Here is a 22,467-nt window from a genome sequence, read left to right as displayed (position 1 = left end):
AGAAATAGGACTATAGTCCAAATAGTCCAAAGACAGAAGAAAGAATATGTTCTCTGATGCAAAAATATAACAAATTCAACTACACATGAAAGCTTCTTCATTGAAAATCTCTTTAGACCAGGCATCTTCAACCTGGTGCTCCCTGAATCACCCAGAGTGCTCAATGCTCTTTTCTGATTCCGTGTTCGCGAGCACTCGATCAACATTCCAATCGAACACCTAGTACAAATTGCATCCAATGATTGAAATCATCCCGATTTCATGCATTTGTAGGTATGTCAAACTAGCAGTAAGGGTGCTCCTCTCTAGATGATGGAGTGCAGGCCATGCTCTCGACTGCATAAAGGTTGAAGACCTCTGGTTTAGACACTTTAAAAATCATTTTTGGGGGAGAAAACGCAAAAAAAACAGAACTTTCTGCGGCTTACAACTGAGAGGTACATCACAAAATGGGTCATGTAAATGAAAGTCGTGTAGATGAAAAAAAAAATAGCATTGCTTTCCTATCCCTTTGGCTGGGACTGCAAAAAATCGCTTTATAACTGAGAAACATATAAATGAAAGGGTGTATAAGCAAAAGATCACTGTATTAGTAAGAGTGGGGATCACCAAAAAAGGCATCCTAAGCAAGAAAACGTTCTAAGTAAGAACGTTATAAGCGAGATCCACTGTACCATAATACTCAATTACAACACAGCCTTTTCACATTTGTTCATTTAATCAATATGAATGGTAAAATAATTTTTGTAAGAACTTATATCTACGTTTTATGTTGATGTCTAGTTTATTCTGAAAGTGTATGACAGTGACATTCATACTGACAGTGTGCAGGATTTTGTGTTTCCTGCAATTAGGTTAGACATTTTAAAATTTATCCTCAAATATGTACAATATTTTTATTCTTGGAGTTCTCTTTTGTAATAAATTTTTAAAATATACAGTACGTAACAAACATTTATAAGGTATTGAATTAAGAAGTCAGAAAGTATGAATAAGAGCAGGTTTTGATGTAAAAAGGTTCTTTTAATCGTATGGGTGGGATGAGAAGTGGGCATTTATAGAACTCAGGCTAATCCAGCTTTTTTTGTTATCTGATGTATCATTCGATCACATTAGACTGGATATTGAGAGTACTGTACATACAGTCATACTCAAATCTAAAAAATATTTTTTGAAGCATCAAATATCAGTGTACATCTTGACCCTGATTCAATGATATATACATATTTTTTGATTCAGCAAATGAAAATTGTGGCCAAATTTGATTCCTTATATACCTTGGCCAATGAACGTCTCAGCTTATGAATTTTTCAGCTAACAAAGATTTTTTGTGATTTTTCTGCCTTGACTAACAAATAGGAGTTCAGCTAATGAACATTTTTGTAGGAATGGATGCATGTGCTAAAATAAAACAGCTGCGGTGTGAGCTGAATTATATCATCAATCGTTATCAGAATTACTGTCACTCAAACTTGGATAACTCATGTCCAACTCATTATCTTTTCCAAGATTTACCTCCACCTCTCTTTCTAAATTTTTTGTAACCATCTCATGAAAAATGAAAGATTTAGTGAAATTATTTTTTTTTAATGAATTTAAAAAAATAAAGGAGCCTATGTTTTCAGAGCACACACTTTTTCTACAGTGCAAGACTCTTAACATCAAACTGAATAGCCATTTTGGGGCACTAATCTTTTCCATACACATGTATCAGACACAGAAATGGGCTGAACAAATCACAAATGTATGGGGACACGTATTAACTTGACTGGGTCATGTGAACACCAGATCTTAGACTACTAAAGTTGGTGTTGGTTATGCACAGTGTAAAATGGAGAGATCTTCAGTGTCTCATCTTCCTGTAACTTCTCATTTATCCAATTTCAAAGCTGTTCATTTTAGACTTCAGTCTGTTTTTGTCTTTTTTATAGCATTTCTTAGTGTTTTAAAAAGTTATCTGCAATTTTTGGGCAGAATCTGGAACGAATCAAACAATTTTTCATGGAAACCTATGCGAAATCACATTTCGGCTAATGAGTGATTCCAGAATAAATCATCTTCATTAGCCGAGGTATCACTGCACTTTACTATAAGACAGCCATCTAGAAAGGGTGTTAAAACTAGAAATCTTTAAAATATCTCTATCAAATCCTTTCTTATTATTTGTTAACTAGTCAACTTACGAATTTCATTAGGATATATTGGGCTTATCATTAAATTACATAATGTTAGCATTAATCACAATAGCATTCTGACATCTTAAGTTTTACCTTATAGCAATCATTAGCTATCAACTGCAAGAGACTGAACGACTCGCCTGATGTTTCCATCTTCAAATAGAGTTCCCAGGCCAGTCTAGCCTTTTTGTTCATGATATCTGTTTCATATGGAAGAAAGAAATGTTCAAATTACCACAAAAGAAAAACTAAAAACTTAAAAAGAGGCATGAATGTGGCCCACCCACATTCAATTACCTTTTGTAAAGCATTTTAGACGTCAATTAATAGCTCTCAAAACCAATAACAAAATATTATGTAAAAGAATACCATTGACAGATTATTATATAATATAGTGATCCCTTGACTGGCATGTTTAATATGTTCCTGAAGGTTACTACTGCCAAGCGGGATCAAGAATTACCGAAATTTCACATATTTTGCTGTGGTACCAATGCCATCCACCTAGAACAACTTACTTTAGTGTCATTGTTGCACAGGCTCTAGTGCAGGGGTCTTCAACCTTTCAGACATGGCGGATGGAATTGAAACTTCTCACGAAGCCCAAGAGCCACCAACTATTGTAATTTAGTGACATCTTAACAGAAGGGATCAATTGGGACCCTGAGTTAAACAGGGACAAAAATGATTGAAGACTTTTATTTATTCTAAAATTATTTCTTTTATTAATAATCGATTGTGATTAATTCTGAAAATATTTTTAACACTAATTCTAGAAAATTTTGCCATTAATTTTTTATTTAATTAATTCTGGAATTAATTTTAGTCTGAAATCACTTTAAATGATTCTGTAATTACTCATTTCAGTGATGCAAAAGTTATTTATTTCGGTAAAATTTTGAAAAAAAATTATTTTCTTTTTCAATATATTTTGAAATCATTTCTTTCAACAATTATGTAATTATTCTTTTTTTAGTGATAGTAAAATAATCTCTCAGAAATTACGAAAATTATTTCTCTCACTGGTTTAACAAGTTATTTTTTTTTTCACTAATTCTGAAATTATTTGCTTCAAAAATTACTTCTTTCATTAATTCTGAGTTTTCATCAATTTGTTTTGGAGAAGCATTTATAATCCATTTATTCTTCTTAAGTACAAGTCTTTCATTAATTTCAAAATTATTTCTTCCATTTATTCTAGAATTATTTCTTTCATTAATTCTGGAATTAACAATTTTTCAATGAAAATGATCAAATGAAATGAATAATTTTCTGAAAATGATCAGCAGGCCATGACAAAAAGCTTTGAGAACCAAATGTGGCTTGCGGGCCACACGTTGAAGATCCAATGCCTCTGGTGTATAATAATTTCTAAAAATTTCAAGGAATACCTGTGCACTAGAGAGTATAAGTGGTTTTTGACAATAATCATTCATTAAGGCTATTTAAGTACCACTTGTCACATCTTCTCAGACTATAGGTTGAGAAACACTGCTTCAGGTGGTTCCTCTCATTAAACTCGAGTATTTATCATTTATCGGTTCTAACAAATTTTGGACATTGCAAATGTTTTTCCACGTTCTCATGCAACTTTGTTACTTCCAGGCTCGACTGCAATATGACACACTTGAGTATTATGCTAATTGTGATATTGATAAAAACATATTAAATTGATAGAAATCAGGGCTGGACAAATGCCTGACATGCGCAAGGCATGTAAAAATTCTTGCCAAGCAAGTATTTCTTTCACCACATGCCCAACATAGGCATGTAAAAAATAAAAAATATCAAAAAGACACAAAGTGTTTTGATTATTGAAGGTGATGCAAGATCAGTCATTTTACGACTCATTACTACAGTTGTATGTGGGTGCGTAATAAGGGAATATAATGGGGTTTTATGGCATATAAATAAAGAGTGTTTAGAAAGCTTACTGGGGGGGAATGGTAATATATGACATATGTAAAATAAGCACGTTATTTCAATCCTTTTCAATTGAAGATATGTTTCAATAACCAGTTGTGAAGAACAAAGACTGAATAACGGTTTCCTGGACATGCTATATAATAAGGTTTGTTGATGGTACTTCCTAAATAACACTGTTGAACAACAAAATCTTAAATTGAACAAAAGTAGCCAATTCGTATGGATTTGATGCTGCTAAAAACTTAAGTGACACACAAAAATTATAATTATATAGCTCTAGTTTTTATTTTACAAGTGATGATTGTGGAGAATTGTAATGTAAATGCAACGGAAGAAAAATCCATTCCACTAGTAATAACTGAGAGGAAAAAGTACAAGAGCTTAAGGTGTTGTATGTTTCACTCTCATATAAGTGAATATTTAAATTTTCATTGTGTGCAAATGTTTGTTTATGGCTTTTGGTGATCTAATTTTCTTGTTTTAGAATGCCTCGAGTTTATTTGAAGTGTCTTGGCAGCTTTTGATATGTGCATTGGCATATGCAAAGAACCGGGGGGGGGGGGGGTTGCCCCAGAGCATGGTGTGTTTCTGCATTAAAGAAATGAAACCCCTTCATGGGAAGGGAAAAAATTTGAAACCCCCCCCCCCCCTCCTTGAGAAATTCTTGTGATAGGATGGACCATGAATTATCAATATGCCATCAAACTGCTTTGACAAGGGGAATACCAGTATCGTTTAGTAAGGGACAATTCTATGTTGTGGTGTCACAGAAAATTTTTCTCTAATAGGGTTGTGAATAAATGGAATACCTTACCTCTGGAAGTCGTGAATTCTAACACAATTGGCATGTTTAAAAAGAAATTCAATAAAGATATGGGATAAATCGAGAAGCTATCCATACTTAGAAAAGACGACCATAATTTTTTATGGGCAGTATGTATATTTACATTTTAACATAATTATTGGTTTTTTATTGCTCTTATTAAGTTGCTGTATATTTTTGAGATATAATTTAGATATATATTTTTATATATGACCTCCATATTTTTTATGAGCATCTTTTTTCAACCACTTCATTGGGCATTTTGTCTGTTGTGGTATTTGTATTAATGAAATAATAAATAGTATTTAAGAGTTACTAGTTCTTCCTATTTAATTTTCAGCTAGGATTCTTAGACAGTTGCGATGGATTATATAGTCAATGAATTTTAATCTATTTTATTTTTACAGCCCTTTATATTTTGTGGACTGGTGCTGCTCCCGTTCCTCGCATCGGTCCAAGTCTGGTTCTAAAACAAGTTGGCTGTAATTCCAGGTGCAAAATGAACAGTCACTCACCGACTACTACTACTAATGCAACTAAACCACATATCTACCTCATCCATATTACTCCGTCGAACCTCTAACGAATCGGTACATGCTGGAATGTACGTGTACATGTTATGAACCTAGTGTGAATTTTGTTTCTGTGTTGTGCCACCATCTGCCCTCAGTTTTTCTAACTATGAGTGAAGTGTAATGATTGAATAACTGTACCGTTGTAGGCCTGTTGCTCTGTGTGGCAAGACTTTTCAACTGGAAGATCAGTTTGCACGTGCGCCTCAAAGTTGGGAACCAACTTCAGTCGACCACCACTAGCAAAAGTAGGGCTCGAACCCGGGTCCTCGCGATGCGAGTCCATCATTATGACCACTCGACCACCACAGCGGCTAACTCACTGACTTCTTTTCAGACACCAACAGCGTGAAAAATTATGATTGACTGATCTTAGATTTTCAATTGGTGATTGCGGTAATTTTTATGAGGATCAGGATTGATAGTCCAAAAATGGAAAAAAATTTACTCAAAATCTAAAAACAATTTCTGACAAAAGAGAAAGTAAGGCAAATAAGATTGGGAAAACTTCTGCTGGTTTTCATCATATTTAACAGTCGCAGTAGTGGTAAGGCAGATTCAGATAATGATTTATGTTAAAAACTTTGTGTGTTCATTATGATTTTTTTTAATCCTTTAAGTCATTTTTAAAATTTTCCTGATCCACATTATAACTGCCATATCGGAAATAAAAGCATGTTAAGCACCCGAGATATTTTGGGGTGACCGAAATGAAGCAGATCACGTTTAACCAGGTATCTTAGGATTTCCGCTGTAATGTTAAAGAAGGTTATAAGCGAATAACTATTATATGAAGCTGTTTTGTGCATTCTTTTAAACAATGGGAAACAATTTTTACAATGAAATAAGTAAATCTGGTAATATTTAGGAGTGTTTTACGAGCATATAAAATATAGATTTTGGTAAGTATTATTTGAAGTCACATGCGCGCGCCCGACTGGACATTTAAATTTTTGGTAATTTGTCCAGCCCCAATAGAAAAATAGTGATACTTACAGCATCTGGCCAACCAACTAAGATATACATAATCATTTTTGATCTTCTCATTTTGAATCAGCAAGAACACCTGTAATATTACATCAAAAAATTTTAAGTCATCAATAAAAAAATAATACTGCCCCCCCCCCCTCCTTCACCATGAAAATAATACAGATGACAAAAAAACTACCTCCTCCGCTTCCTTGAAATTTCCAGTAGCTGCTTTTGCTTGAGCGAAATTGAAATTGAATGTGTCATCATTGTAGAAATAGCTCTGAAACAAAAGAGGAGAGACACGTGAGAGAACTGTGATCATGCGTATCATATTATTCAAAATTTAGACATGAACAAATAATGTTGCCACAAGTATAGGAATACATAAAAATCCAGGAAAACAATACCCAAGAGTTAAGAGGAAATACAGTAAAACCTGCTTAAGTTCGACATCTATGGTTCTATTAAAATTTGCCAAAGTTAGAGAGATGTCCAACATATAGAGATATAAAAGAATATTTTAGGTCATTGCTAACTGGCTTTGACTGACAGAATATGGGGGGGGGGGGGACTAACTATACTTTTAAGAATAATATGTAATTTTAACAGGTGTTAGAATATTAAAACTATAATTTATCTCATTATTTTCAGTTTTGTGAATTTTTTTCTTTACACACTAGTTTTTTCCCTCTGCTTTTAGGGTTGACGTTCTGTTATTATTATGTTAGACACAGTTATGTTGTAAAAGTTTGTATGTGTTTTTTTTTTTTTGTTTTTGTTTTTGACACAAAATAAAGTGTTCCAGACTCTGCCACGAAGCTGGGCTGGAAGAGATCTCGGCAACGGGATAAGTCCAGTGGCAAAGTTCTGGCGTTCATTTATTCATGTTAGACACAGCTGATTTTGAAATTCAAGTTCTGCAATTTTGCTGCAATTCTGAAACTTGAAATCAATCAGTACCGCCTTTTTCCTCTTCTATGGTCAACTTCACAAACTTACATTTACTCATAATGATAAAGTTGAAACTTACATTCACAATTGCACGAAAACTAAAAAACAATACTCCCCATACATATCACTATTGGAAAAGATAAAATTTTGAAAAGCAAAGAGATGGAAAAAAAAAACGTAAGGGATAAAGGAATGTGCAGTTGTAGGAAAATCATGTAATCTATCATTTCACAGGTTAGCAATGAAATTATTCAATAAACCTGTTTTTTAAATCCCCCAAGAGAGGTGCAAAAATCTACCCTCAAAACACTTCCATAGCACTGCCAGCAGCTGTGATTCCCAACTCCAAGGCGCGAATGCGAGAAGATCTCCCTGTTAAAAAGTCTCGCCACAGAGAGCAACAGGCCTACAACGTTACAAGTATTCAATCATTACACTTCACTCACAATTTGAAGTATAGATGGCAGCACTGAAATATCATACATAACACTAGCTACACACTCAGACTGTTAGGTGCACTCACTTTGTTCTAGACTCTGCCACGAAGCTGGGCTGGAAGAGATCTCGGCAACGGGATAAGTCCGGTGGCAGAGACCCTGGCGTTCATTCATTCATTCAGCACTGCCAGCAGATAATGTGCTGTACTTGTCCAAAATAAGAACATAGAGGGTGTCCAATATCCAAGATGCATAGTATTGTTGACATGCTTTGATATAGGATTATGGCAGGTTCCATTCAAAACCATTCAATATAGGGAGGTGTACAGGATGTAGAGGTGTCCAAAGTGACAGGTTATACTGTGTATCATAGTTTCCCTAACTTTTCGTTCCACACACACACACACATCACCCTTTTCCTTCTTCAAAAATTTTTTCTTCTCATCGATGTTGAGTTAGTAGGCACATAGAGGACTTCAGTACTATAGTTTTATGGGACATCACAGAGTATCCACAGAAATTTGAATTTGAACAGCATGTCTTTACTGTCAAGGTGCTTTCTGACTTCCAGAAACAGAGCTTAAATCAATTCAGAAGAATTGTTTTCATAGTCAAAGCGACGAAATACTACCACTACTATTAAACCACACATGCACCTTGTGGAAATTCTAACAAATTGGTACATGTCAGAATGTGCATGTATATTTTGTGTACCTAACATGAGGTTCATTTCTGTGTAATGCTTGTTATGCGTAGTGCATTTTTTACCATCTGCAAACAATTTTTCTAACTATGAAAGAAGTTTAATGATTGAACAATTGCACCATTGTAAGCCTGTTGCTCTCTGTGGTGAGACCTTTTGAAGGGGAGATTGGCTCACATTCGCGCCTTGCAGATGGGAACCACATTGAACATTGAAGGACCGGACACACCCCGCTTCCCATCTCAGAGAGATATCGAAGCTTTCCCGGAGGATGGGTGTATCCGGAAATTTATTAATTTATGTGAAAATAACAATGATATACATATATACAATAAATAATCTGGAATAAATAATCGTACAAATTGTGATCATATAGCATCATCCCCAGATAATCAGTCCGTAATCGTAATAGTCCTTATATAAATAATCAAAAAATAATTTTTGTCTTGTATGTGATAAAATCTGGAAGTGAGTTTATCCAATCTAGAATATAACAATCTCGGCAATCAAGCTGTAATAAGATATAAATTGACGTCTATATGTCCGGCATCTCCATTTCATTCACACCCGCCGGAAAAAGGATGAAACAGTTGACACTTGTCTTCTTGGGCGTAAATTGTATCGATTATTAGATGTCGGTGAAACAACCGATGCATGTCTTCTTGGCCGTAAGTTATACTTTTTAGTAGGTAACCGTGTTACCTCTCTTGTTGGCTCGTAAGACGGGTCCTCCGAGCGCGAATTGCGTCCCCTTGATCCCGCAGCTCGTGTCTTATTGTGGAGTAGATGTAGGTTGCGGTCCAGGAATCGAATCAACCTCTGCAAACGTTGAAAGTTCAGAGGGCTATCTAGAATTCTCATTTTCCAAGCAAGCATTCTGGACTCTGGCAGTTGGCCAAAGTGGAAGTCTCTCGTCTGGGGACACGTGGTTATATAGTGCCATAGGGAACCATTTGAACCGCAGATGCATACGCTGTTACTAGAACGTTTAAAACGCAGAAGATACACCGGAAAAGGGCCATGCTCGGTGATAGCGATTGTTTTCTCTCTAGGCCATACGTTCAAACGCCATTGAACTCGTCGTTGTATCTTGTATGCGTCCTTTGCTGCACATGTATTCCAAGATGGGAACCACAGAAAACCAACTTCAGCCGACCACCACTGTGGCGACAGGGTCTTGACCTGGGTCCTTGCTGCGAGTCTATTACTATGACCACTCAACCACCACAGTGGCGCAGGTAAAATACGGGGAGATGTGACATTCTTTCCCCAATGACACAGATTTGCCGATTTAATAATGATATAATGGCATATCTTTTTTATCTTACCCACAGAAAAACAGCACTTTCTATGGGAGGGGCGTGTGGATCCAGGGCTATATAGCAGCAGGTGTAGCTACAGCAATGGCTAATTGAATTTTAAGTTCTTGTTGCTTGATATATGACTGTATTTATTCATGGACGCTGTAATAATGGGGAAACTGCAACAATGAAGCTAACCTTTCCGATATTTTGAATTTTCTTAGCAGGTTTTCACTTTCAGCAATATTTATGCAACAGTTTTTTATAAAAACTTCCAGAAACCGTAGAAAAACTTTTTTTGGGAAGAGTTTTTAAAATATTTATTTAACACATACAACTTACTGTATTTTAACGTGTATAAGGAACCTGCATGTAAAAGGAACTTTGATTTTTTTGGGCTTAAAATTTGGAAAAAAGTTGAAAAGATATGTGTTATATCACTAACCATGTATCAGAAAACTTCTATTTTCAGCAAAAAAAATGTTCTTTATGCATGTTAAAATGTGGTATATTTTGTTCCAATACGAGAATTATATGCCACTGTAGAAATTTTTCCAGAAAACTAGGAGAGAGACTGCAAATATGAAAACATTGAATATGAAATCTGTGAATACAAAGAGTGAACTTTACTGCATTTTTTGATTTTTCCTGTGTTTCTGCATGTTCAGAGATCGAAGATATGTGCTGTTGCGTAGTGTTTTGTGGTGTGTTCTTTAATCTTTTGCTGTTTATTTAAATTTCACACACTTTATGTATACTTCATGATATGCAAAATACTTAAGCTCCCATTCAATTCATGTTATTTATGAGAACAAATATACTTATTTATTCAAAATTTTTGATAAATCAAGATTTGTGAAAGCAAACAAATTTTAAACTATCTGAACATATTTTATAAAACCAAAAGGATCCTAAAATGCAGAGGACTGGTAAGGTTCAGATATTTAAGAATCACCTAGAATCTGAGACTCAAATTTGACAGGAAATATGGGTATTTCCGACATGCACCCTCACTGTTTCCTGGTAAATGCAAAGAAACATGATAGTTAATGAAATACTAGACCTTCACTAATAAAAAGATTTCCAACAATTTGAAATTATATTTTAATCAGTGGAATGTTTGATTATTGAGTAAAATCCAAAACTTTGCACTTGAAAAAAAAATATATATTTATGAATTCCATAATTAGAACTTCAAATTATATTACCCTTTGATAATACAAACCTTTATGGAGTTTAGGTACAGCAATACATCATCGAACTGTTTGAGTAGAAAGAAACAGGAGGCCATACATTGTCGGCCGGGTATGGTATCTAGATTGGAAGAAAGTAACACATTTGAAGTATTTTCTACTAAGAGCAAAAGTTCAGGAAAGATATCAATGAACTTGGTAACTTACCACATTCACTCGCTGATCCTCCGACAAGTTGGAAATACTGTTGGGCTACTTTGAGGTACTCTCTCTGAAATAAAAAAAGCCAAAGTCTAAATTTTTTGAAAGTCATAAATAATAATATTATCAAAGTTGTTCGTGTGCAGAAATGAATACACGCAACAAGGCTATTCCTTGAAAGAGGGTTTTGTGAACTATAAAATTAATCACTATGCTGCATAGACATAATAAAAAAACAAATATTTTTCTTCTACCTAAAGGTACATAAATGCTGCATTATTGAAATACGGGATACTGTCTTTATAATCAACACTGGACAACAAATTTTGACAAAGTTTCTGCATCCAAAGCAAACATAGTCATTTTTTACATAATTAGGTGTGCTGAACACAAATTTGACTATAAAAAGCTGGATTGGTTATGGTTTTCTCTGAAATCGCCGCCCTTCCTTGAGGGGGCAGTGATTTCGCTACAAACTACTTGTTCAAAATTTTTTCCATGAACCATGATTTAAAAGTGATTGATTTGGAAAAATGTGTTTTCTAAGATTCAATAAAGCTATTAGATGGCAGCACAAAATTATTTACTTTTCTTTATTGACTTGTATGTGAATAAACTCAGCTACAGGAGGATAAAAAATATTGATTGTTCTCATGCAAATCTCCAAAAAATGGGATCAACAACATGGACAAAACTTACAAATTTTTCAGTATACACACACTCTTATTTGCTAAAATCCTTCAACACAATTAGAAAAAAAACCCCTAAACTCACTGATCCTTGTTCTTGGCCATTCGCTGCATTCACCACTCCTTTCAAGATGTATTCGTGAGGCACAGCGGGCTCCAAATCCTTGATAAGGTTGAACGCTTCCTGTACATTATCTTTTTTTAATAAGAATGATAAATTATGAAATAATTAATTATTAATTAATAATAATAATAACATAATAATTGTTATTAATTAATAATAACATAATGAAAAATAAATTAGAGTATACTATTTTGAGACCCATTTCTACTAATTAATGAAAACATTATTTGAAATCTGAGGGGTATGCAGGGAGAGAGGTATGAATTACCTTTCAATTATAAGGTAGTGTAGACTCTCGCTAATCTGGCACATGTCAGACCAGTGTGAGCTGAATTATTGGAAGTTAACATGAAATGAATAGGCTTTCTGGATATTATGTCGAGGTGAACAGGAAAAAAGTGTTGTTTCTTTCCACCAGGAATTGAACTCAGGACCTCTTGCATACTAACACTTCACTTTTTTTCCTGTTCACCTCGGCATAATATCCAGACAGCCTATTGATTTCATGTATTTTAGCCGACCAAAAATCATCATTCATCCCTACTGGAAGTTAATATGGAAAAAGCCTATTTAAATACAGATAAACCCTGATATAATGATATTCAGCAGACAAAGAAAGAAAATCATTGTTGAGAGATAGTTGTTATATTGAGAAGCAAGAGTATCATCATGTACCATCAAATTTATGCTGTTGTTGGCATCTGTTATGATTGAAGAGGGGTTTTTGACAATCAAACAATCCAGGGGCGTCTGAAGTGTTTTGAAAGCGTGGGTGCTCATCTTGAGCTTTGTATAAGAAATTTCGATTTCTAAATGAGCTCTGCTCACACCTGTGTCACAAGTTAATGTGGCTGCTCGAGCACCCACAGTTCTCCCCCCCCCCCCAGCTCAGATGCCACTGAAACAATCTATCCTCTATCCCTTTCTGTAGACCTACATGCCATTGAGACATTTTGGTATGTGGATGAAATGATAAGTTCATACCCATGCGCTAAGTATAATATTTATGTGACAAAAAGTTAATGAATATTCACACATTCACACATACATCTATATCTGTTGTATAATTACAAAAATATACAGGGTTTATAGGTAACAGCATGCACAGTATTTTACTGGTGGACCATGGATCTTAGGGGCATACATCCAAATCTTAGAGGAGAAATAAAGGTAGGGAGAGAGGAAACCCTATTCCTCCTACACCGCAGTTCTATCACGTGACTCATCAGGACCACAGGGTATTTTTTCCTCTGCCGTCATTTCCTACAGTTTTTGCACGGTGGTCTCAACTTGCAAGATGAAAGGTAGTTCAAAATCGTTGTAAAATAGTGTCTTCAAGTTTTGCATATGGCTGTTTCGAGAGAAAAGTTTCAAAGGAAGACTCATAACATTTCAAAAATATGTAATAAACATAAAATATTTGCATGTATTCAAATATAAATAAGGTATTAAAACTTGCTACTGTAAGAAAAATCCATAAAACTTGTGTTTTAAAGCGTCATAAGTCAATCAGATATCACATTTTTTCAGTAAAATTTGTCTCAATTACTTAATTATTGTCTATATTACTTAATTGAATTAATATGCATTTTTCAAATATTTTTCAGGCAAACTTATGTTTCTCTTGGCAACAGAATTTTCTGCCAAAACAAGTTCATATTTTTATAACTAAATCAGCAATTAATGTGCAAAATAAACAAAAATAAATGGTGATTCTCCAAAAATAGCGGAGAATTATAGTTTTTTCTTTTTCAGTTAGTATTTCTATTCTTTTAGTCATTTAATTTTATTCTGACATATTTATTGCACAAAAGATTGTTCTTCCTGGGACCGCTTCTACGTTTTTTGTGGGGTTTTCTTTCAAATAGTATATATTTCACTTAATTTATGTTTTTTTTTAAATAACATAATTAAAATAAATTAGTTTAAAATGTAGAATGGAACACAGCTTTCTAAATTGTTTGTTTTACATTTTTTGAGCACCAAATTTTTACTTACAGGTTACAGTCCATATATTCAAGATATTTCAAACCTAAAAAAAGGACAATTTGTCCATTTTTTTAAATTTGTTTTGGGCTGTATGAATTAAAATACAGTATAAATAATGTACAGGAACTACTTTATAGGTGCATGCAGGGAAGGGGGACGAGTTGTTAAAAAGTTTGGGCGTGAAATAATTGAGGAAACAAATGAAAAATAGTTTTCTCCCGTAAATGAAACCTTTTTTTTAAAGTTGGTGAGTGTCTATATATGATGAACAAAACTTGGACATATTTTTATCACATTTGAAAAATACAGTAGAGCCTTGAATAACTGATACCTGACAGTTTGAATATCCAGATTATTTGAAGCAACTTAAAACTAACGTAAAACTTATTATTTCTTGAGACACTCTTTTTTTGTTTTTTCCCTCCAAGAATCAAACTTCTTTGTTTTTTTATAAAGGAGTACTACGTAGTATGCATGTATTGTAAAGTAATTTAGTTTGAAAAGGGATAGGCAGCCCTCAGCCCTGTAATTGGTATAATTGGTGTAATAAAATATCAGACTCCTCTGAATGGACGTAGACCATTTTAATTTTTGTGGGGATGGAGGGATGCAGAGAAAGAGGAACAAGCTTGACCATTTTCTATGACATCGTTCCCTAATTTCTTATGTAAAATTAATGGAAAAGCAGTTGAAAGCTATCAGTGACTCAGCGCCATTCACCATCGATCCCATCCCCAACTCTTCTCAATCATCTCTCAGCTCTGCTCCCTTTTCACATTCTTAATTTTTCAAAACATATCTCATATGGTCATCTGCATCTTATTCAAGAATAAAACTCCAGTAAATATGCTAAAACTGGTTTTTTTTTTCGTTTTAATCAAACATTTTTTATTGTTCTTGCAGATAATTCAAGATAATTCAATTTCAATAATCCGAGGTAGCCTTCATCCGATCCACTTTGGATTACTGACGCTGTACTGTAAAAGGAAAATTTAAGAATTCTCAGAATTTTCTATATTGAACATTCCTTAATTTTCCTTGTGTTTGGAATTGGTGAAATAAAACCAACAACATATTCAACACTCACGGTGAATAGCATAAAAGCCCAAAACTCCGAACTCATTGAATTCAAATAATAGTTGATTGATTGATTAATTAATAACGGCTGTGAAACTTTCCCTGAGGACTATCACAGGACATCTCAGTGGAACCACTTTGAAAACCACTGAACTGTGCTTTCATCGATAGACGGTAAAATCAGGGGAAAATAAGTAGATTCGCTCTCATCGAATTAGATATCACAGCCAACCATGACGGCTTTTGGCGGCTGTCATGTGAACGGTGATGGCGTGTTCCATGGGAGAGATATGAATAGACTTGCCCTCTCTATTATATATTGCCTCTAAGTTCCAAATAGAAAAAGTATCCAAATAATGTGTGGCACTTGGATACGTCATTCATATTGCAAGGAGTTGTACAGTTATTAAAATAAAAAATTGACTTCTTATACAGACATCCTGTCTCAAGAACCCAGTTGCAAAGTTGTTGCCCTGTCTCCCCCCCCCCCCACCCCCAATGCTAACAAAAAATAAATAAAAATCAATGTTTCTAAGTGTGTAATATTTGCTGAGACATTCAAATTAAAAAAAAAAGAAGAGGAAAATTGGGGGAAAAATAGTGTTAAATATGAATAAACCGTTTTGCCCATGTTTTTTTAATGCTGTTTTTTTTTTTTTTTTTTTGCAACTTTCCTAAATTTGAATATCTTAGCAAATATTGCACACTTAGAAACATGGACTTTTTTTTGTTAGCATCGGGAGGGGGGGGGGGGCGAGACAGGGAAACAACTTTGCAACTGGATTCTTGAGCACAGGGTGTCTGTGTAAAAAGTTAATTTTTTATTTCAATTACTATACAACCCCTTGCAATATGAATGACGTATCCAAGTGCTACACATTATTTGGATACTTTTCTAACTGGAAGTATGCCTCTAGGATCAATGGACCACCAGTTAAATGTTCCGTGCACTTACTTATGCACCCTGTATATATAACAAGGTAACTTTCTTACCTTGTTTTAAATGGTATATCACAAGATTCAGTCGTGCTTCAGGAAAAACATCTACTAATGGCGGTAAAACTTGCAAAGCACCTTCCCCTCCTCTAAAAACTACCTGAAAAAAAAATATAAATAAAAATTCAGGAAAAAAACATTGAAAGAAAGAAAAAAACCTAAAATGTCTATTGGCTTATTGTTTGAATAGGTGTTGCTTAATTTACTTATATAGGGTGAACTGCCAACAATCTTCCAAATAAAAAGGGGTGATAGACGAGCCCAAATGGAACACATAAAACACCACAGGAACCTCATCTTATCTCTAACAGTTTTCAAGCTATGGTGGATAATGGATTATGGAAGGGAAATGCAAGACTGGAAAAAAAAATAGATTTGTGAAATTTCTGAAAGACTTTTGTGCAAACTAAGCACATATTTGAAAAGAGCATAAAAAATCTTAAAAGGTGACACCATTTTCGTCAGAATATCTGGATTTAATGGCAACCTACAGGGGTAGTATTACACACGTATTAATTACGAACTGATAACTTTTCCATTATTTTGAAGCTATCAAACATGGGAGATCAAAGTGATCTTCCACTGAAAGAACTAAACTTTGTAGGAGCGGTAGGTGCAAATTATACTATTCAGTTTCTATCAAGGTTGGCAAGTTTTTGTTATAGGTTTGGGGAAAACCATGGCTGTCCTGGCAAAAATTGATTCTTTCCCAATCGATGCATCGTTATGCATTTATTTTTCTATTTATTATGCAAATGACATAGTTTTAAACTCAAATTTTTGTTTAATAATCAATAATTTTTAGAGTTAATTTTTTGCCATAGCTGGAAAAAATTTAGAAAACGTCCTGACAAAAATATGTATTTGCCAAGCATAAAACAAATCAATATTTCCCACATTTATTTATGCTGAGTATCATTAAAAAATGATGCAGACAAGTTGTTTGAAGCACACATACTCTGGTTTAAAAATTATATTTTATTAACATACTTGTTTGTCAAAGGTTGAGTATGTATAAATTATGCTTCACAAAAACATCTGCCCTAATACCTACTGTTTACTCAACCATGTTAGCAATAACAGCAGCTATTTTTTTCATTCAAAAAAAATCAAAATGTTCAACAACTGATTATGCAGAAGTAAATTTTCAATATTTCAATCCTAAAGAAATTGTACGTCTATCAAAAATTATGTGATGTGCAGTTGTAATGGAATAATCACTATAATGGTGGGGGGGGGGGGGGGGGGTCATTATAACAAGCATTGACCCTGTATCTACTTATTGTAAATGCATTTTCCACCAGATGACTTTACTATACAACATTATAAAGTTGATTGTTGTAATGATTTGAAGTCTTAGTTACATATAATTTACATACCGAGTCTAATTTTTTTTTTTTTCATAGAACCATTTTTGCCCTGGTTTTTACCAGGTTTTGCCACTGTCACTGCAAAAATATATTTTTGCCGTGGCAGTGGCAATTGTTATTGTAGTGTTATTACAGTGACAGTGTTATTTGCCAGCAAAATGCACAACCCTGGTTTCTATGGCATGTTTCAAGGCATTCATCGAGCTGAACTGTCATCCATTGGAGTAGACTTAATAAGCATATATTGCTGAGACCAAGGACTCATCTATAGAGAGTCCAATAGAGTCAAATTTTTCAGTTTAATATTTTATAAATAAAATTTTTTTATAAATAATTTTTCTATAAAATTTTTGTTTATAGTTTCCATAAACTTTCGGGGCACGTTATTTTAACAAATTAACTATTAGAAATACTATTTTTATTATTTCATGAAAAATGCTTTTACTTTTCTGTGAAAAAAATTGCATTTTGGTACACTGTGTACTACAAAAATTATACAGAGAAAACGATTCCATAAATTTTTGGGACATAGTGTATATCCTGGGACTTGATTTCCATATGAGCAAATAGGATTTGCTGAAGACTACCACAATTTGGGTGACCCTGAATTTATACACTATACATTTGACGAATGGCCAAATCTTACTGGTCCTAGTTGTAAGATCCCCAAAAGCCCACTTTGTGTCCAGGTTCTCTCTTCACATCAAAGTTGGCACCAGTATTGGTTTTCCCAGTAACCCAACTTCTACGTACTTCCCAACTTCGAGGAGTGAATGAGAGCCAATCTCCCCATCCAAAAATCTCACCACAAAGAGCAACAGGGCTACAAAAATGATACAATTATTCAATCCTTACACTTCACTCATAGTTTGAAAAATTGATGGCAGACAGCAGCACTACACATAATAAACATTACACAGAAACTAACTTCACGGAAGGTTCACCACACACACACATTCCAACATGTACCAATTCGTTTAAAGTTTCGCAGAGGAATATGGACAATGTGCATATCTGGTTTAGTGCACCTGGTGCATATCTGGTGGTGCACTGCACACAACAAGCATTACACATGGTGGGCCATGATCTGGTTAGGAGGAGAAAATACCAGGATCTGCGATTTCAACCATGAACCCAAATAAATTTTAAAAAGAACAGAAATATCTGAGGATATGCCCCTACATTCAAAAAGTTTTGGAATTTTTAAAATATTTTTCAAATGTAAATGAATTATGTCACTTCGCACTGAACAAGCAAAGAGCATCATATGGCTGGCTAGCCAGAATTGGTTTCAGCCAGTTCAAATATGTACAGCCCGTGCCTTGTCATTACAGCCGCTCAAAACTACATAGCAAAGGGAAGAGATGTTGAATTTTGAATGGCTTTCAAGCACCAAATAATGTGTATTGCTAGGAAAATCTTTTGTCTGTTAACCCATTAAAGACGACTGATTTTTAGAAATAATAAAAACACTAGGTGGAACCACTTCCACCATTTATAGGCAAAGAAAAAACTAAAATTTTAGATGGCAAATTTTCTAAACTAACTGGCATCAATGGGTTAAAATGACATGGCAACTTCAAACTGAGATGTGAAAAAGTTCTGCAATCTCTGCAACAGTTTTTCAATGATTATCTTTTGCAATTTCTTTATGGTGATTCGTTCATCTGTTGTAGATACTGATGACCTCTCATCGATACCCTGACCACTCATCGTCTTTGATACTCCGTCGGACCTTTTTGAATTATCAAAGCCATTTATTAACTCTAGTTTGACTTATTGCTGTTTCACCACACATACACAGACTTAATCATTTGAAAAGTCTATGCAAAAAAAAACTGGAAACACACAATGTTTGACACTTGAACTTTGTTTTGAAGTTTGACATTGTTTCCCTGTGACATGAAGTTTTAAATGCTTGTAATGACAAGGCACATGTGGATGAAACTAGTTCTGAATAGTCTATCACATGATACGCTTCTCTCATTCAGTGGGAAATGACATTATTCATTGACATTTGGAAAATATAGAAAAAGTTCCGGAAGTTTTTTAATGTAGTGGCACATAAAATAAATGTACATTACCAAATTATGCCTTATCAAATCCTTAGCATACGTAAAAGAAGGTGATGACATATCCTGCAAACTTTTTAATTCAGCCTGGAAATGTTGAAAGTACAACATAAATTTTCAGTAAATTTATTTCACAAAATTACTAGTCAATACATGTATGAGATTCAATAAAACCACAGCAATGATTATGAAACATCCCAATTTTAAATGCAGTAAGCCCTTGCAATATCAAGCATGCTGGGACAGCAACATGTTGAAAGAGAAAGCGTGACACAACCAACGACTTTATCCAGGTTTTAATGTTAGTAGAATTTTCATAACAGTTCTAATAAAGGCAAGAAATATTGAAATGCCAAATATATAATGAGAAGCGATGTAATAAAGGGCTAAATTTCTTTCTTAACACCCCCACCCCCTTGCTTATCAACTCCCATCTTGGAGACTGGAGCTGGTCCTGTTGGTTGGTCCTTTTTTTATTTTCGCCCGAGTGGTGTAGTGGTAAGATGCTTGTCTACCACTGTGAAGGCTGCTGTCACGGTCCCAGGTTCAAACCCAAGGGAAGATGTAGATAAGATATTTTCCCAACAAACTTGAGGTGACCACTAATAGACAGCGCCTTCATTTCTAACCCATCTCATTAATGGCAGTAAATTGCAATATAGCGATATTTTTATGTTTCATTACTCACTGAAACATTCGTCCGAGTGGGAGACGATGAGTCTTCCATATTCCTGATAAGACAAAGAGAGAACTTTTTGACTTATTACATTTAATGCGCATACACATGATAAAGGATGAAGCACGAATAGAAATAGATGTTAACGCGTTAGCTACATGATTGCGAATGCTCGAGAAAGCCAGAGACACAGAAGCAGAACAGACAGCAATCTTAAATCACTTGAAGATTATAAACAAAGCACAGAATAAGGTCTATTAGATGCTGCCATCTATATTAACGAAATAGATCACAGCAGATATGGCCAGAGTTGGTGTTTGGCGAAGTAGTTTTGGAGACTAGTTCCACTGAGACAATGTTCCATTATCTTATACCTTAAAGGTCTATTCACACTGTTAGAATATAAGAAAAATATTTACATATTTATCTTTGCGGTAGGCAGTTCTTTCCAGATGAAATGGCTAACAATATAAGCACTTCGAGGTATGCTGCACTCTGCTAAAATTATCAAGATTAAACAATGTATTTATTACACATATGTCAGTGACAGCCTGTGTCCATTAGAAGATTTATCACTTTTCAATTCAAAAAAACTTTTCTTCTTCCTTCCAGTAGACCATTCACTTCGGACTCATCAATCACAGTTCAAGATCTAATCCTAATGTGTTTTAGACAGACAAGACAAATCTCTCAAAAGGAAGACGAGCCATGACTGTTGTGTGTGAATAGACCTTAAGTGTTGCATCACGATTTTTTGTATTGGGGGAAGGGAGTAGCTGTGTGCAGGAGTGAATGCCTGTTGAAATTGATATATTTTTTGAAATTGGCACTATGCTATTCACTGTACTCTTCCACGATAACCACTTTCAACCTGCAGCCTGTCAGATTTAAGTTTATGTGAGTGACATACATATATGAGTTTATCACATCTCTCTCTCTGTGATCACGTGTCTCTTTTAATTAAATCCTTTGCGTATATGCACATTTCACAGTCAACTGATTGCTCATCATGCTGCCCCCACTTAGCTCCCTTGTATATATGCTTTTGATCACGGCTTAACAGCCCAGAAGAGTTTTTATGCTGACTTAAAAAAATTGGAAAAAAACTAATTAAATGATACAGTCAATGTTCGTTATAACAACCCTCGTCATTCTGTTGAAACCAGACATTATATCGGGTGGTCGTTATATCAAAATGAAAACATACAGAGATAGTCATTGTATGGAAAAATTTTGGACTTATTACACCAGCCGTTGTAATGGGATGGTTGCTATAAACTAGGGTCATTATAACAAGAGCGTCTACTGTATTTACACAAAGGGAAACATCGGAATTCGTAACTCACCTCTGCTGCCTTACCATTATACAACCTAAAATGGTTGCATGCTTTCAGGTTTATAGCAGTTGCGCTGTCTGGATAATGTTGTAAGTACACAGCAAGAACTTCCTTAAGGAAAGAAGAAAAACCATATTTTTCAAACAAATTTTTTAATAACTGCCACGTAATAAGTTTGAAATGAATGCACGAAAATTATTTAGCACCCATTCACACTGATGGGAATTTTCTATATAAAGATGTTTGTGGTTCTTTTTCTTTATGAAACTAAAAATCTCTACATGCAGCCTTTTAGTTGCAGACTGCCATTGTGCTAAATCGTGATGAAATTTTCAATTCAGCGAGGGAATATAAGATTACATTCTCTCACAAAAACTTGAGAGCCTATTCCAGTGGTTCTTAACCTTTTTTTTCCATCCTGCACTCCCAGTGCAGTTTGATTTAAATTCCAGCACCCTCTTGGATAATCAGTTGTCTGTTTGTTAGAAAATTTATTTTTTGCAATTAATTACAACAATTATCCTCTAATTAGTTATGCATTCATCACTTACATTTGAATGACCTCTGGTTTTTTTTGTTCGTTTGTTTTTATAGGCGAATGTAACGAAAACTTTATTTAACAAACAAAGGTGGGCGATACCAAATGGTAGAAGCATTTAACAGGCTGTCTTCACTGGTTTTGGAAATAGTTCCAACTGAATCCATCAGAAATATTCTATATAAATTAGAGTTTTGAAATTCCTTTCTAATATGCGCTCTTGCTCAACTTTGAATAAAATAATCATTTTTATTAACACTCTACTGTGGGGGATGCCGTGGTATCACCATTCTCTTGTTCCAGCCGGCAGTGATGGCAACGTGGCATCATGGTCCATGCATTT

General features: G+C 34.5%; 1 protein-coding gene across 1 annotated transcript in view; it reads right to left on the bottom strand.

The window, feature by feature from the left end:
* Nucleotides 1–22,467, bottom strand: part of Ttc26 (tetratricopeptide repeat domain 26) — a 36,794-nt gene that overhangs the window by 3,699 nt on the left and 10,628 nt on the right. Inside the window, exons 7-15 of the mRNA XM_089232162.1 lie at nucleotides 21,596–21,697; nucleotides 19,586–19,660; nucleotides 16,129–16,231; nucleotides 12,031–12,140; nucleotides 11,263–11,326; nucleotides 11,088–11,176; nucleotides 6,667–6,750; nucleotides 6,495–6,564; nucleotides 2,271–2,377 (exon numbers count right to left, since the gene is read on the bottom strand). Coding sequence (XP_089088288.1) covers nucleotides 2,271–2,377; nucleotides 6,495–6,564; nucleotides 6,667–6,750; nucleotides 11,088–11,176; nucleotides 11,263–11,326; nucleotides 12,031–12,140; nucleotides 16,129–16,231; nucleotides 19,586–19,660; nucleotides 21,596–21,697 — 804 coding nt within the window. The remainder of the gene's footprint in view (nucleotides 1–2,270; nucleotides 2,378–6,494; nucleotides 6,565–6,666; nucleotides 6,751–11,087; nucleotides 11,177–11,262; nucleotides 11,327–12,030; nucleotides 12,141–16,128; nucleotides 16,232–19,585; nucleotides 19,661–21,595; nucleotides 21,698–22,467) is intronic.

This window comes from Pholcus phalangioides, unplaced genomic scaffold (assembly GCF_987345545.1).
Source record: "Pholcus phalangioides strain wild (caught in Gottingen) unplaced genomic scaffold, Ppha-v1.0 ptg000005l_1, whole genome shotgun sequence".
Classification (NCBI taxonomy): Eukaryota; Metazoa; Arthropoda; class Arachnida; order Araneae; family Pholcidae; genus Pholcus; species Pholcus phalangioides.
This window is presented reverse-complemented; position numbering and strand designations above follow the sequence as displayed.